Genomic DNA, 14,718 nt, shown 5'->3' with positions numbered 1-14,718 from the left:
CCCTGGTGTTTATGAGAAACGATCCTTTTATTGATCTCATCTGCAGCTACTTACAGAGCAACACAAGTATATGCACTTTATTAGTAACTACGCACAGTTTAACAAGAAGGCAGCCGTGTGAAAGTCGCAGTTGCTACTTGACTCGGTCATGGCATGAGCGGAAAGAGGCAGAGTAAAGATGTGTCACTCTAGAAGACAAGCTTCGTTTTCACTCTTTTGAGATCCTCATCAATATATGGACAAATACTGATCACAGCGGGACGATGAAAACATATTTACATCTGAATGTATCACAGAACAAAAGTACACTCTTTTGTGTTTTGAATTTCCACACTTAAAACTCATAATACAAATAGAATAATCGGAATTCCTTTAATTTCTTGATGAACATGTTTGCAAACAGTAAAAGCATGAACTGGAGTTTTTTCTTCAAGATCGGGCAGTTTTCATCGACTCAGACCTCGAGAATAAGTCACATGGCCGTTCTCTGGATGCAAAGCCAGCTCTTCCGTGCTGCTCATTCCGTTGTCCAGATCTGACAGAAATATTTGGATTAATAATTTGATTAAAATCCAGATAAAATGAAGATAAATTAAATTGCAATACAATCCAGTTTTATGATAATATTTCAAATGAAAAATCAGTTGAAAAATGAATAAACTGAACCAAATGAATGAAGTACAAAAAAAATAAATTAGCATCAATATTATTAAAAATTAATAAAAATTAAATTTAAAAATAATTCAACAACATTCATGCGAGCATATAATGGATTTAAACCTGCAAAAATAAGTTTCTCCTTCATGATGTTGACGTCTCTGGTTGCTCGGTGGTTGACAGCACTCAACATGATCTGCTCTGGGTTGTAGTTCTGCATGCCACTCATCCTCCACCTGCAAGAAACCACATATTTATATCAAACAAAAGGCAAAAGGGGCCAAATTTGGTCGACCATGTCATTTCACATGATCCACTTTAGCTTGTAATACATTTCCACATCCACGTTATTTACTTTGTGTAATATGCTCTATGCTCTTTCTATTTGCTCTTTGTTCTTGTTCTTGCTTTTATGAAACTTGCTGTACCTTCTATTATCTGCTGTGAACTGGAAATCTTATTTCCCGCAGGAGATCTCCAGAGGGATTAATAAAGTCAATCTGGATCTGATCTGATGTAGACATGATTTGAATGCACGTTATTTTTATCCACACATTTCTTTGTGCTACATTTTAGGGCAAATATTCACAAAAAAATCAAATTTAAAAATGAGAAAATACTTAAAACAAGTTAATGACTAAAATATATACCTGATCAGTTTGATTTTTTTACCTTGTTTGTTTTACCTATTGAAAGGGCCACATTTGTTTCGGCGTCCTTTTTTTTTTACCAACGACATTACGGCCTCCCGCCACTAGAGAGCAGCATTCTACCTGCTGTATGGCAAAAAAGAATTTAACCACAATTGATTGCTAGGAAAAATAAAACCCCCACGAACATAAAGATTGTAGAAATTAACTTTTTGGTTAAATATATTTACTCTGTGTTGAAACTAAACTAGTTATTGTCTTTGAGTTCATATCTGACTTTTGATTTTTTCTTCAAACTAACAAAACAAAAAAGCTTCCTCAGTCACAGAAACATGGCAAGGAAAGAGCTGCAGTGACTTCATGGAGCAGATGAAAAAACACACAGAGGCGGAAGCAGCCCTGAACGTACCTGATCATATGAAAGCTGACAGAAGCCAGGGGGCAGCGCAGCAAAGGTTGCATGCAGATCAGGAGAAATGAAGAGAGAAGAAGACAGGAGAGAGGAGGAGGCGAAGGTCAGAGAGTGGAGTTGAGACATGAAATACAGAAGCGCATGAACTCTTTAAAGAGCTTCAGTGGAATCAAATGTTTAGTTAATGACAAAAACAATTAAAACAGAAACGCCATGTTTGTTATGTTGCAGGAGGTGATTCTGCTGCCACCTGCTGGTGGCTTTCCATACATTTCTTCCTCCTGATTTTACTGACTAATGTTAGACTTACTTCTGAAAACCGAAGATGACCAGGATGATGGCGAGGGAGAGCAGATCGGACGCGATCCAGATGAAGTTAAAAGCACTCTGGCTCTGCAAGACGACAAGACACGCATCAGCCACCGGAGGTCACTGTCGGCGCGCACGTCACGCTCGCGGCTAAAACCAAAGACAGCTGCTTCTAAAGATGTGTGCCCCTCGTTCCCATGCTCGGGTTGTTTTGTAGCGCCACGCTGGGCGCCCTCGTATTTCTCTGCAGCCCTCTGGTCACGCTGCTCTCTCGTCAGTCTCTGTCCTCGCCGCCGCTGTCTTGCTGCGCGACCTTGTGTGTGTGTGGGTGTGTGTGTGTGTGTGAGACCAAGGAGACTTGTTTACCATCAGCCAGATGGGGTAAGGCACCTTTCGAAGGACTTGGGGGGCATCAGAGGACACAGAAGGCACCCCGCTACACCACAGCAGCGAGTAGAGCCAGGGCTTGTTCACCGGGTAGATGCTCACGCTGATGTTGTTGGCCAGATATTCCCTGAAGGGAGACTCATGTCAGGACTGCAAAAAATAACTCTCACGGTCACTCTGCTTCTTCTCCAACACTACATTGTGACTGTCAGTCATCTTAGACGGGTCAAAACGAACCACTAAAAAGTGTTTAATGGAAGGTCAAACATAAACTGTTGCATGTTCAATCAAGCATTAGATCATAGGATATCTAAGAGTGACATCAAACGGAGCTTGGGATGGCAACACATTTCCTGTTTCACTCTGTGTGTGTGTGTGTGCTGAGAAATCTAACTGGAAAACACATTTATCACACTTGCCCAGCACTGTTCAGGACTGTGTGATGGCTTTTATTTCGTCACTGTCCTTCCTGTTTCCCTTTTTGGTTTCACAAATTGACCTATTTTCTCTCATACAGGGCTCTGCAGCTGTACTGCACACTCTTGGTGCAGCTCATGCAGTTTAGAGTGAACACATTTAGATATAAATCCTTATTAATGTGAACAAATAACACTCAATTAAAATATATTTACTGTACTTTTAGACTGACTAGTTGATTTATGATGAGTAAAGTTAGTAACTCTGCTGAGATTAAAATAAAATCTTATTTTTCTTATATTTGTTTGTTTGTGAGTAAATCTCACCCCAGAAGCTTAATTTGGTTTTGACTATAGATTCACTAAACTACATTAAAGCTTTATCGAGAAAAAAAAACAACCAATATCTTTTTTATTTTCGATGTGATGGTTTTTATATAGCGGTAATATATTTTAATGGACTTTTAACAGTGTTAGCACCAGGAGCTCTAAAGGGAGTTTTTAAATTTGACCCGGAACTCTCTTAAGTGACTGTGCATGAAAGAAAGTTGCGAAAAATGGACTATAAGAGCCTTCGTGTTTGGACGAGACGCTGCATCTTAATGAATCAATCTGTGAGTGTGAGTCTCAGTTGAACAAACTAATAACTTCATGCATAGTTTTCCCACAAATGTATGAAAAACAACAACATAACAATTATTGTTTGGAACAATAACATCCAATAGATCCAATAATAAGATCCAGATGTGTGAACAAAATAAATTGTTGGAACTTACATTTTGATATTAGACACTGATGCTATGTTTATATTTAACTAAATGAACAAAACATATGTGAACATGTTTTTTTTTCAGTTTTTGTTGTGGACTACAAAATCCCGTTCACACTGAATTTTGTACAGATGTACACACATATCTGTTGTGGTGAAGGAGTTACATGTTCCTTCTTCTTACTGTATGTCCTCGTGGCTGACTTTGCTGTAATGGAGAGTCAGGCTTGTGATTCCTCGCTGACGTATCTCAGCCATCGACAGCTTCTCATGCGAGGCCTGCTGAAAACCTCGGACCCTCCCCCTGTCTGTGTCAGGGGTCCACGTCACCTGTCGCAAACACATTTGTACTCAGGTCACTATAAAAAACTATAACAGAGTCAAGACAGGAAATAAAATGCTTGCCCCAGTAAAATTATACTTATAATTATACGAAGGAAACATGTCTTCCTTTTTCTTTCTTTGAATATTGAGCATCATGTAGTAAAAACGAGCAGCAACAAGATAGAAACTTGATTTTCTCAAGAAGTACAAGAACATTTTCTTTGCATCAACTGGTTTAAGAGGATGTTTATGGAGGCACATACAGTCCTCACCCTCTTCTGGGGAATGCCGGCCTTCTGCACGGCCCACATGGTGTCCATGAACCAGTTCCTGGACCTGGGGTGCTGCGGGGGAGGCTTGCGAATGTTGAGCAGCACAGAACTGTTGGCCCGGACAGCCAGACGCAGCAGATCGACCAGACTGCACACCGTTTGGTTCTGGATTCTGTTGCGATCCCTCGCTGTCAGTGTTTCCACCGTCCAGTAGGGGTCAGTCTAGAGGCAGAAGATGTTTTGGTGGGATGGAAAAAAAATGTCCAGTCTTTTCAGCCAGTTCCTTTGAACCTCTAAATAGTTTTTCTTGATTTTACATTTTTAGATGGTTTAGACTTAATGATTCATTTTCCTCCTTATCTTTCATGAAATGGATGCTTTGAAACTTAAAGAGATAATATATTCTCCACAATATAAAAAAGTTCTGTATTTCATGGATTACTGATTTACATTTCATGTAACATACTCTGTTGTTTGAATCTGGTTGCTATAAAAACATGGCGAACCAAGACGGTCCATTGAGCTTATGCGTTCAGGGATCGTGCAGGTTTCACAGAATGTTTATAGACAAGATTATATAAAATAAAAATGTGTCCCAATCACTTCCTGTTGTATTTTATTTTGTATTCCACTTCCTGCTTTTTTCTTTAATAAAGAAGGAGAAATGCTTATCGATCAAATGTTTCTAAATCACTTCCTGTTTTCTTTGTCTTTTATTTTGTCTCTCTGATTCCTTCTTTTCTGTTTAATAAAACAAACAAGAATAGCTAATTATCCCTTAGTTACCTTCTTGTCTGTTAATAAAATGTGTATATTTATCATATGTATTGATAAATGTTTTTTTGATTGATAAACAAGAAGTAGTGATTTATAAAATTGGTCACTATTACTTCCTGTTGTCTTTTATTTTGTCTCTCAGCTTCCTCTCTTTAATAAACAAGGATAAATGCTTAAATGTGTCACACCTTCAGAAACCACTGCCCGGCGTTGAGCGAGCGTAACTCTGTCCAGTTGAAAAGCGAGGCATCTTCGTACTGTCTGGACGGGAAGACGGTGTCGACATCCGTGGTTCTCCTCAGGGTGCTGTCACGCATGAGGAAGGGAACGCCTTCCACGCTAAGAGACGCCAAACACATCAATCAGTTCTTCATTATTAACGCGCTTAATCATCTGGGCTGTTTTTCCTCGGCGCAGGAAGCGCACGTGAGACTGGAGATGAGTGTGAATGCATGAGTGACGGGGAAGCGAGGATTGACGTGCGATGAGTGTTTAGACTGATAACCTGAGCGTGACGTCGGCCTCCAGGGAGCTGGCGCCGTACTGCAGCGCTCGGTTAAAGGACACCATGGTGTTTTCAGGAGCCAGCTGCCGGAGAGAGGAGGATTTCTGTCAGTAACCATGGCAACCGGCACACATCCAATGAGGTGTATTTAACGAAGAAAGGAGCTTTAATTAAAGCACATGCTAATGAAAAGGTGAAAGAGGTGCCAGAAGTGGCGAGAAAGTCAAACATGTCTAAATGTGAAAAGAACACAGTGAGACTCATTTTTTCTCTCGGTGCAGAGATAATCGCTGAGGTCTTGACGGTGACATCATGTCTCCTGATGGCTCTGCTGGAACAGTTATCTGGATCAGACAATGAGGTCTGGCAGGTCACCAACTCACCATGGGCGCTCCCCGCCGGCCTATGACATCAGGGCGAGGTTTGAGGGCGTGGCAGTCCATGATGCACGGGCAGGTGAAAGTCAGCGGGGCCAAGTACACTGCCACGACGACCAGGATGTAGATGAGCAATATGATCATCTGAAAACCTAAACAGAATGAATCAGGAGTTACTTCTCATCAATTATACCATCTTTAAAATATGGAAAAAAAACAATTGTAAATGTTTCAAAATCATAAAAAAAACATGCATCTTTTCATTCAAATGATCATCATTATTCACAAAATGACCTTGATTCTGATTTAAAACTTAAATTATATTTTCTAAATCAAATTGAAAACCTGCAGTTTTTCAATACAACCTGTTACGTTTATACCAGGCATGTCCAAAGTCAGAACTGGGGGCCATTGAGCAGATTTTATTCGGCCCGAGAGGGTCATTACAAAAAAAAAACATTTTAAAAATTGGAAAAATAATTTAAATGCTACACAAGTCAAATGGAAAGAAAACAAAGAAAATTTAAAACAGGAGCTTTTATTTTGAACTTCTGAAATGGTTGGATGTCTTGGTACATATTTGTCCCCCGCTTGTTTTCCGTTCCTGAAACCCCGGCTTATACTGTATTTTCTAGTTATTGCTCGGAGTCAAACATGGAGGGTCAATCTGTCCTTATTAACTCTTTGTTTGTCCTACATCGAACAAAGGATTTCCTTCCCTTCAACATCAGTCTAACTCTTATCTAATCTTATCTTATTGGAAGCCTCTGTATAATTGTTGGCATCCATTGTGACACGTGTGGCATCGCTCAAATCCTTGCAGACATCTTAAACTTTAGTTTTTTAAATCACAAAATTACAAAAAAATTACAAGAAAATAACATTTCACCATAGATTTGAAGAAGACACTTACTTGATCTCTCCCTGCGCACCACATATCCAGCCACCAGCCAACTGACGGCTGTGATGGTTGCCAGAGCTCCAATGTGGAGAAAAGGTGCTGTGGACTGACGACAAAACAGAATCTCAAGACATGAGGAATCACATTATTGAAGATAAACATCGGAATCCGCTCGCTCAGTTTTAACAGAAATACTAACACAGCTGTGCCATGAGATATGACACATAGGAACAACAGTACTACTTTACTCCAAACCAGGAGCAAATAGTAAGTAAGTAAGTAAGTAATTTTTATTTATATAGCGCTTTTCCAGACCAGGGTCACAAAACGCTTATACAATCAAAACAATATTCAATAAAGTATATACTTTAAAGGTCAAGATAAAACTGATAACACAACAGAGTTCCAGAAAATCAAGAAAAAGCCTGAACAAATAAAAACATCTTAAGATGTTTCTTGAAGGACACAAGTCTTGACTTAACTTCTGACTACATAATTTGTTTTTTAACATAATAACACATTTTTCAAATAGTTTAGATAAGGATAAACATATCAGACAGACAAACACGTGCACCCACGATAATCCTCCCCCCTGAAAAAACAACAACAGCTGGCAGTATTACTTGTACAGGTGTAAAAACTAAAAACTATAATTTAAATAAATATAGACACAAATGTACACATATCCATATTTCGAGATATTTGAAAAATTTTGCAGTAAAAACAGAATTTATTCATCTCCATTAATTCTTTAAATCACAACTGGAAGGGCTCAATTATATATTTTTAAATAGTAAAAAGATTTACGGCACAGAACTCACCTGCAGTGACACCATCAGAACGTCCCACTCGTCTCCCCACAGGTCATCCACAGAGACGACACCAGATATGGTGGTGACCAGCGTCGCCAACACTCCAATCTGTCGAGAAGTTCATTTACTTATAAGTGGTCTCGGTGAGACGGTTCTCGAAGAAGGACTTCTTCACCTTGTGTAACCAGTAGAGGTTCAGCTGCTGGCCCAGAGACACGTGGAAAAGTGCTAATATCTGGGAGGAAAATAAGGTTTTATTAGAGATGAACAGGTAAAAGTAACCAGGAGTTCAACCAACCGTCAAGAATGAGATGTAGCTGAAGCCGACCGTGGTGGAGGCCAGCAGAGGGACGGTCTCGTCCTTCCATTCTCCAGAGCGGTTGTACACTGACCTGCAGGGTCACGACATGGTCATATTTCTATAGATCCTTTATGTGTGGAGATTCTTTTTTTTTTTGTCAACTCACCAGTTGAACTCGTTGAAATCATTCTGAGCCAACAACCAGAAATAGGCCCAGAAGAGAAGCAGGAGGAATGAGCTACACAAGAGGATGAACCACGTGCACTCCCACTGTCAACCAGCAAAAACACATTTCATTTAATAATAAAATATAAGCAAAGTTACACATTCAGATGTTTTATTTAGGTTTTAATAAGTCTTTAAAGGCACTTTAGGTCAGTTTCTTGAAAATTTGTTTTGAAATGTATGAACATGAGTTTCACTCAAAACAAACGCATGAAACAATATTTGTTTTATTTCAAACTGTTGGTTAAAAAAACATGTATATTTAATACGAAATACTTCTCCAGGGCCACAATATACTAAGTGGTGTCCAGGAAATACTAATTTGTGACCATGAATAAAAAGCCATTACATCGTAGCTACATAAATGATGATGAAGCCTTTACTCAGAATATTTCTTTACAATTCTAGCCTTTAAAAAAAAAAAGGCATAGATGGTCAATATATAGGAACCTCTGTGCGAGTTCTGTCTCACGTGTGAGGTAAAGGTATTAGGCAGATCCTGTTCCACCTTCAAGGACCCTCCATCACTTAACTGGATCACGGGAGCTCATGTCGTGTGAGCGGAGGTGTGGACGATGATCGGACAGTCAACAGATCTTCAGCAGCTCTACAACTTGCAGCTTACATAAGAGGCTGGAGACACTGTGGTGCATGCGAATGACCCTGTTCTGCAGGAGCTTTTGGATTAGTTTAAGGGTTAAAAGTCAGGTGTGGGGTCAGAAAAAGGTGCCAGCCGTCAACTGAGCTAATCTGAGACGGATCTCATTGGTGCGAGGAGGTATAACTCTCCTCAGTCAATGCTGCTGAATGTCAACAGAGTTCCATGGGAAATATATTATTTATTTAGTCATTTATTTTAACAGGAAATATAATATCTATTTTCTTTTGTTAAATATATTTCTAACAACATCTTAAAAAATATTATTTTTATTGAAAAAAGTTTCGTCTTTCAGAGTAAAAAATGAAACACAAAAATGAAGGAACTTTAATCTGAGCCGTAAAAGTGCTTTATAGCAGAAGCGCTGACAGTAAAAGACCCTATAAAATTATATTGCATGTCGTACACTTGACACAGCTGGTATGTTAGCAATACTGTTTTTAATTGAATGGTACGGTTTAAAATGAGGTCATTCTGGTTGTAATCCAAATGTATCAACATAAATGTGTCTCATTAAATTCAAACACACAACGCCTTGAGGACTCTTGTAGTGAAATACTTGTTTTGTTAATACCTTAAATTTAACCACACAATTAACTAGTCATGGATATTGGAAGATAAAAAGCTGTTTCCACCTCCGCATGTAGACAAAGGAATAAATGAACAATATTTGATCAATTTAACAAAAGGAGAAAATATTCGATTGTTAAGTGGAAGTTTAACTCAAGCGTGGAATTCTTACTGTAATGTAGTCATGGCAACACTCTTCTGGCATAATAACCATCCACACTTCTTGTCGTCATACTAAACAAATAACTAAAATCCATCAAAACATTTGGACAAATATTGCTAAGCAACCTGTCATTTTGATTAAGATGAAGTTTGTAGGATAAACAATGAGATGACATGGTCCCGTCATTACAACTATGTTACTTATACAGTACATATGTTTATTGTCATGATTATATATAATTATTCTTCATTTATTTTATTAAAAGCCAAGTGTTTTGTCCATAACTACCGAGTCTCTTAATAGTGTTTTTAGAAAAGAAGTCAATCAAAAGTCAATGTATTTAATATCACTTATCAGTATTAGTTTATGAATATTGGACACTTTGAAATTCAAACAAAGGATAGATTTTTTTTTTTTTAACAGTTTAGTACAACCTGTGTCACTGCTCGTGACCACGAGGACACAGACAAGAACGGCTTAATGAAATATTCAAGAGTACATCATTTCAAGACCCTGGAGCCACCGGTGAACATTTTTTAAATTCTAAGAGGGGCTCAGATCCATCCATTAAATCTAAAATATATATTAATGGAACTGTCTGGATCAGCGCCAAAGGACAATTGAGTCTCTCTTGGCGCTCACTTTACCCGATCCATTAAGCTGCATAAAAATAGAAGAAAAGAAAAATTGGAGAGTCCAAAAGTAATTTCATTACAGGCTCTTTTAATCTTGCTCTTTTATTATTACATTGTATTCCCTAATGTAGCACATGGTAACAGTCTGGAGCTAACCGTTCCAATTGTTATACTATGAAATAATTAAATGAATGTAAGTAAGTAAGTAAGTAAGTAATTTTTATTTGTATATCGCTTTTCTAGACCAGGGTCACAAAGCGCTTAAATGTACCAACATGCAGCGATGTAAACAAAATAAATAGAATAAAAAACGTAAAGATTGTCAACAAAACAAAAGATTATTTAGAGACAAAAGTGACACAAGAGGATATGTTGTGTTATCACGTGACAGAAAAAAAAAATGTTTTAAATACAAATGTCATGTGTTGTTGTTTTTGTTTGGTTAATATAAAACAAGTATGACTTATTTAAGTTTCTATATATATATGTTTCATTTGTTAGCTTTGTAAAATGCTTAGCAACTATTTAGCTAATGATGTCCAGTTACAAAAAAAAACAAGCACCGAGTATCATGAAAGCAAGAACATGGCTTTTTACTTGTTTTTTTGAAGTTTTATAAAGTGTCTCTTCAATAGCTCAGCAGAAAAAATCTTACCCTGGAACTGTCTTCTTGGGAACGCTGGTAGCGTTTCCAACGGCAACCATAGATGCCGGTGACAAAGGACACAAAGACCTGCTTCTCATAGACCTGCAAGGGTTGGTGTTTCACCATGCTCCTTCAGCATCAACGCGCCGCCAGTTAGTGAACATCCCACACCGGACCGGGCACCCTGAGGGAAAACATCAAACTTCTCTTCAGCAATTGCATGTTGTTCTGCAGCAGGGGAGTATTTTCACAACACAACGCGGACAATTCCCAGCTCTGTTGAGAGTGAAAACACCTGCGAGGGGAAGTCAGAGCGAGACAAAGGTGAGAGAGACATAATAATACAGTCGGAGCTTAAGAGCTTTGTGGTTGACAGTTCTCTTACAACAGCACGATGACATCAAACGCTCCAGTTTGATCAGCAATCAAGAGATTTGACTTTAACGTAATGATACAAAACTGAACATTTAATTAAAAGGGCGTTAAGTAAACTTATTTTTCCAGTTTTACCACAAAAATAAGTCGAAATCTTTAATCAGGAATTAAATATACTAAACCAGCAATTAAAAATATGTCACTGGATATCTAAAGTACTGTGTGTCTTCAAAGGTGGGGTAGATGCTCCTCAGAACATTGTGAACAAGCTGCATTTTGAATTAAAAGTCAAACACTGTTCAGAATGTTTCTTTGCTAACTTTTCCTAATGGCTCTGTTGAAGCGCACAGATAAGGCGGGACAAATGGCGTGTTTGTTTGATTGACATCTCAACATCTACTCATTTTGAACAGGTCACTCAAAATGATTGGACAATATTTGGAAAAAAAAAGAAAAATTGAAAACAGGTATGTTACTGAACAATCTCTACTTTTAAAGATATAAACACAACTATATTGTTTTCATTCATAAGGATATTCTGATTATCCTGGTGTTGCAATCACGAAATAAACCATTAATTAGAACTTAAAAGATAACTTACCGTTGTTTTCCTTGAATTCTAGACATTTTTTTGTGTTAGATTTACCCTAAAGCGTCTACAGTATATATTCAACGTATTTTCATTTATATTAAAGTTTATCACTATTTTAATTATTTTTCAACAGACATTTATGTATGTGCACATAATTCACATCACTATATCGAGCAGGGGTTACCTCAGATCATTTACAACATCCAGTCTGAACTCTTGTTTGTGTTTACTGTGTCAACATTGTAACTCCTCGACTTCTGGCCACAGTGTAAACAAACACTGAACACATCAGCAAAACCTCTATTGCTTCTATCGCTCAGCAGGTTTATGGAAATGTCATTATAAATGTTTTTAACATGAGGTCTTGTGAGTTGTTATTTTTGTTTGACTATAATTCAGCTGACATCATCTCCATGTGGGACCTGTTTACCCAACACATGTTTCCTTATCTTCACATTATTCGATTTAATCTGAGCCAGTGTGTTTGTGTCGTATCCTTCCATAATTCCCATCCTCGTTTATTTATTTATTTTTGTTTCTAATAGAACTACCTGGTTTATTACATGAGCTGCTAGAGACCAGGAAGTCTTAAGAAGCTAATGAGTGATTCATTTGTGATAATTCAAGTTTGACGAATCATGTCAATGATTCTGCTTGAAGGCTTGCACGGGGGCAGAGAGCAGAAGATCCAGTTATGATCCTAGCTACATACAAAAGTCACTTTTAAAATATTTTTTTACATTTCTAGCCTCACTAGCAGCGATAGATAAACGTCAATCATCTAGTGAGTGTGTTCATTGATAGGTCAATCTCTGATATTTGTAGTCTATATCTATTTTATAGCCACCATAAGCTTTAAATATATTTTCTTAATAGTAACAAAAATGTGCAGCAACATGTCAACATCATTTAGGTCCAACACAAAATTAAAATGTAAGAAATATACAGCAATTTTTCGTTTTGAAATCTTGTCCAGTTGTAGCAGAAATTTCGATCTCAAGGGGCCAAAATGTTTTAGCACTCTTGGTCATGAGTCAAACTATTTTAATATTTACCAATCTTTGTCAAACATCGTCAAATTTCCTCAGTTTTACTGTTATTGATAGTTAATGTAAATTCATTAAGAGTGAAACTGGAAGATTTATATGTCACATTATCAACATGAGCATTCAAAATTTGGCAAACCATCTGGCTGGCCACGTTAACTGACTCCACGGACGGATTTAGCCCCCAGGCCATGGGTTTTACTTTGGTGTTGTAAAAGATGTAGTAATGTAAGAACAAACTTGTCCATATCCTTTTTTTTTTACATCCAACCTGATTTATTTGTACCTAAAATGCTAAATAGAAATTCATAAAATAGTTCTAATAATAAAACTGATAATGACAACAAAATTAAACAGTACATTGTATTTTCCATTTAAACAAAATACCGTCAATGTGGTGTAAGTGTGAGTAAATCCGACAAAACAACAACAGTTTGCCAATTGACAGTAACTGAGATTATATGAAGATAATCGGATTAGACACACGCACACATTCACACTCACACTTTACCTCCACGACAGCCGATTGTCAAGTTATATTCAAATGTTTGTGAAGATCGCTTCTCTCCTCATGTCCTCATGGTGTCTCCTCGGATGGATCCAACAGGATCAGATGTTCATCAAAGTTCTCTCCGGAAATTAATCCAAATCCAGAATTAATAAAAATCTAAAAAAAACTGTTGTCACCTCTCTGCCGAGCGAACATAGATGTTTTTAAGATGTTTAAAAAGCATTGGTTGCTCTTCAGTTGAGGTCTGGCGAGAGCTTCATACAAGAGTTCTGCGCCCTAATCCGTCCGCGGTACCAGGTGGGCGGAGCCTAACCTGATGATCCATCATAGGTGGATTTATGAGTCTGCAGAGATGTATGAGAAGATATGATAACTTTCCAACAGTGCAATCTAGGTATTGTAAATATTTCATTTAGTTTTCTTTAAAAAATGAGATTAAAAATGAACCTTGGATAAATCAATTAAATTGAATAATTTCCCTGTAAATTAATACAAAATAAATAAGAAAAGTCCCTTATTCTTAAATGCTTTTGCAAATGTTTGACATCACTTCAAAACAATTTTGACTTATATTGTCTCCTTCTCTAAAGAAATGTATAAATGAATGTAAGTAAAACTTGTGACAAACAGGTGGCCTAGTGAAAAGTGAGCTGAGCCAAAAGGCAAGGCTCTTGATATAAAGGTAAATATGGTTTCAATATTCACCTACAATCACAATCTTTAGGTAAGGATCAAAAGAAACAAGTGTGAAAATACAAAGAAAACTTTTTTTTTAAGAGAGGTTTGTCATCTAAAAGAGGCTCAGAGTAGAACCAGTGCTTCCTCATAGCAAGAGAGGCTCATCCATACTAGAGGCCTCTCTAGTTATTTGAGTACAAATCAGAGACATTATGTTATTAAAAAAACATTTACCTTCATCTAAAAACCTTAACCATAAAGAAAAAAAAAAACCATAAAACTTTGACTATTTCTGACCGTGGGTGATGATGTCAGCAGTGGTTTCATTTAAGGAGATGTTTAATGAAACTTCTCAGCGGGGCGTTCAGGTTGCCAGGCGGTATGTGTTGGCCTGTGGTCAATCCTCGGCATTCCTGGAATTAACAGAACACAACCTCAGCAGGAGTTTTGGAACGAGCCAGACAGTTCAGGGAACATAGGATGAGATACTTAACTAATTAAAAACAGTGAAAAGTATAGAATAGTTGGTTATCCTGTCATAAATATCGACAATACTATCCTTGATGGTCACCAGAGTGTGTCTCGTGCTGTGTTCTGTGGCCCTGTTGGGACCAACCAAAGACTGAGGCAGAGCAGATGAGTCAGGTCTTGTGCACATCTATTCCAGGACTCACAGTCAGAGATTAACCCTTAGCTTGTGCTAATTACGTCAGATCCCCTTAATCCCGCACTTTTTACCAGAGATTTACC

At 37.7% G+C, this 14,718-nt stretch overlaps 1 protein-coding gene across 5 annotated transcripts; it reads right to left on the bottom strand.

Moving 5' to 3' along the window:
• Nucleotides 1-8: 8 nt before the first annotated feature.
• Nucleotides 9-13,554, bottom strand: gdpd5a (glycerophosphodiester phosphodiesterase domain containing 5a). 5 transcript variants are annotated; one of them, XM_087807508.1, is made up of 17 exons: nucleotides 13,291-13,554; nucleotides 10,776-10,950; nucleotides 8,036-8,139; nucleotides 7,867-7,960; nucleotides 7,744-7,803; nucleotides 7,578-7,676; nucleotides 6,769-6,862; nucleotides 5,862-6,007; nucleotides 5,479-5,561; nucleotides 5,162-5,312; nucleotides 4,188-4,418; nucleotides 3,785-3,930; nucleotides 2,395-2,542; nucleotides 2,030-2,112; nucleotides 1,717-1,731; nucleotides 781-893; nucleotides 9-535 (listed from the first exon to the last, which is right to left on the bottom strand). In XM_087807508.1, exons 2-17 carry the CDS (start codon nucleotides 10,890-10,892, stop codon nucleotides 447-449), a joined length of 1,773 nt encoding a protein of 590 aa, XP_087663634.1. In that variant the 5' UTR covers nucleotides 10,893-10,950; nucleotides 13,291-13,554; the 3' UTR covers nucleotides 9-446. The 5 variants fall into 5 exon arrangements, with proteins under 5 accessions (XP_087663634.1, XP_087663636.1, XP_087663635.1 ...); XM_087807510.1 differs by having other exon boundaries at nucleotides 4,197-4,418; XM_087807509.1 differs by having other exon boundaries at nucleotides 13,286-13,303.
• Between the last annotated feature and the right edge of the window lie 1,164 nt (nucleotides 13,555-14,718).

This window comes from Callionymus lyra, chromosome 14 (assembly GCF_982586985.1).
Source record: "Callionymus lyra chromosome 14, fCalLyr1.hap1.1, whole genome shotgun sequence".
Classification (NCBI taxonomy): domain Eukaryota; kingdom Metazoa; phylum Chordata; class Actinopteri; order Syngnathiformes; family Callionymidae; genus Callionymus; species Callionymus lyra.
This window is presented reverse-complemented; position numbering and strand designations above follow the sequence as displayed.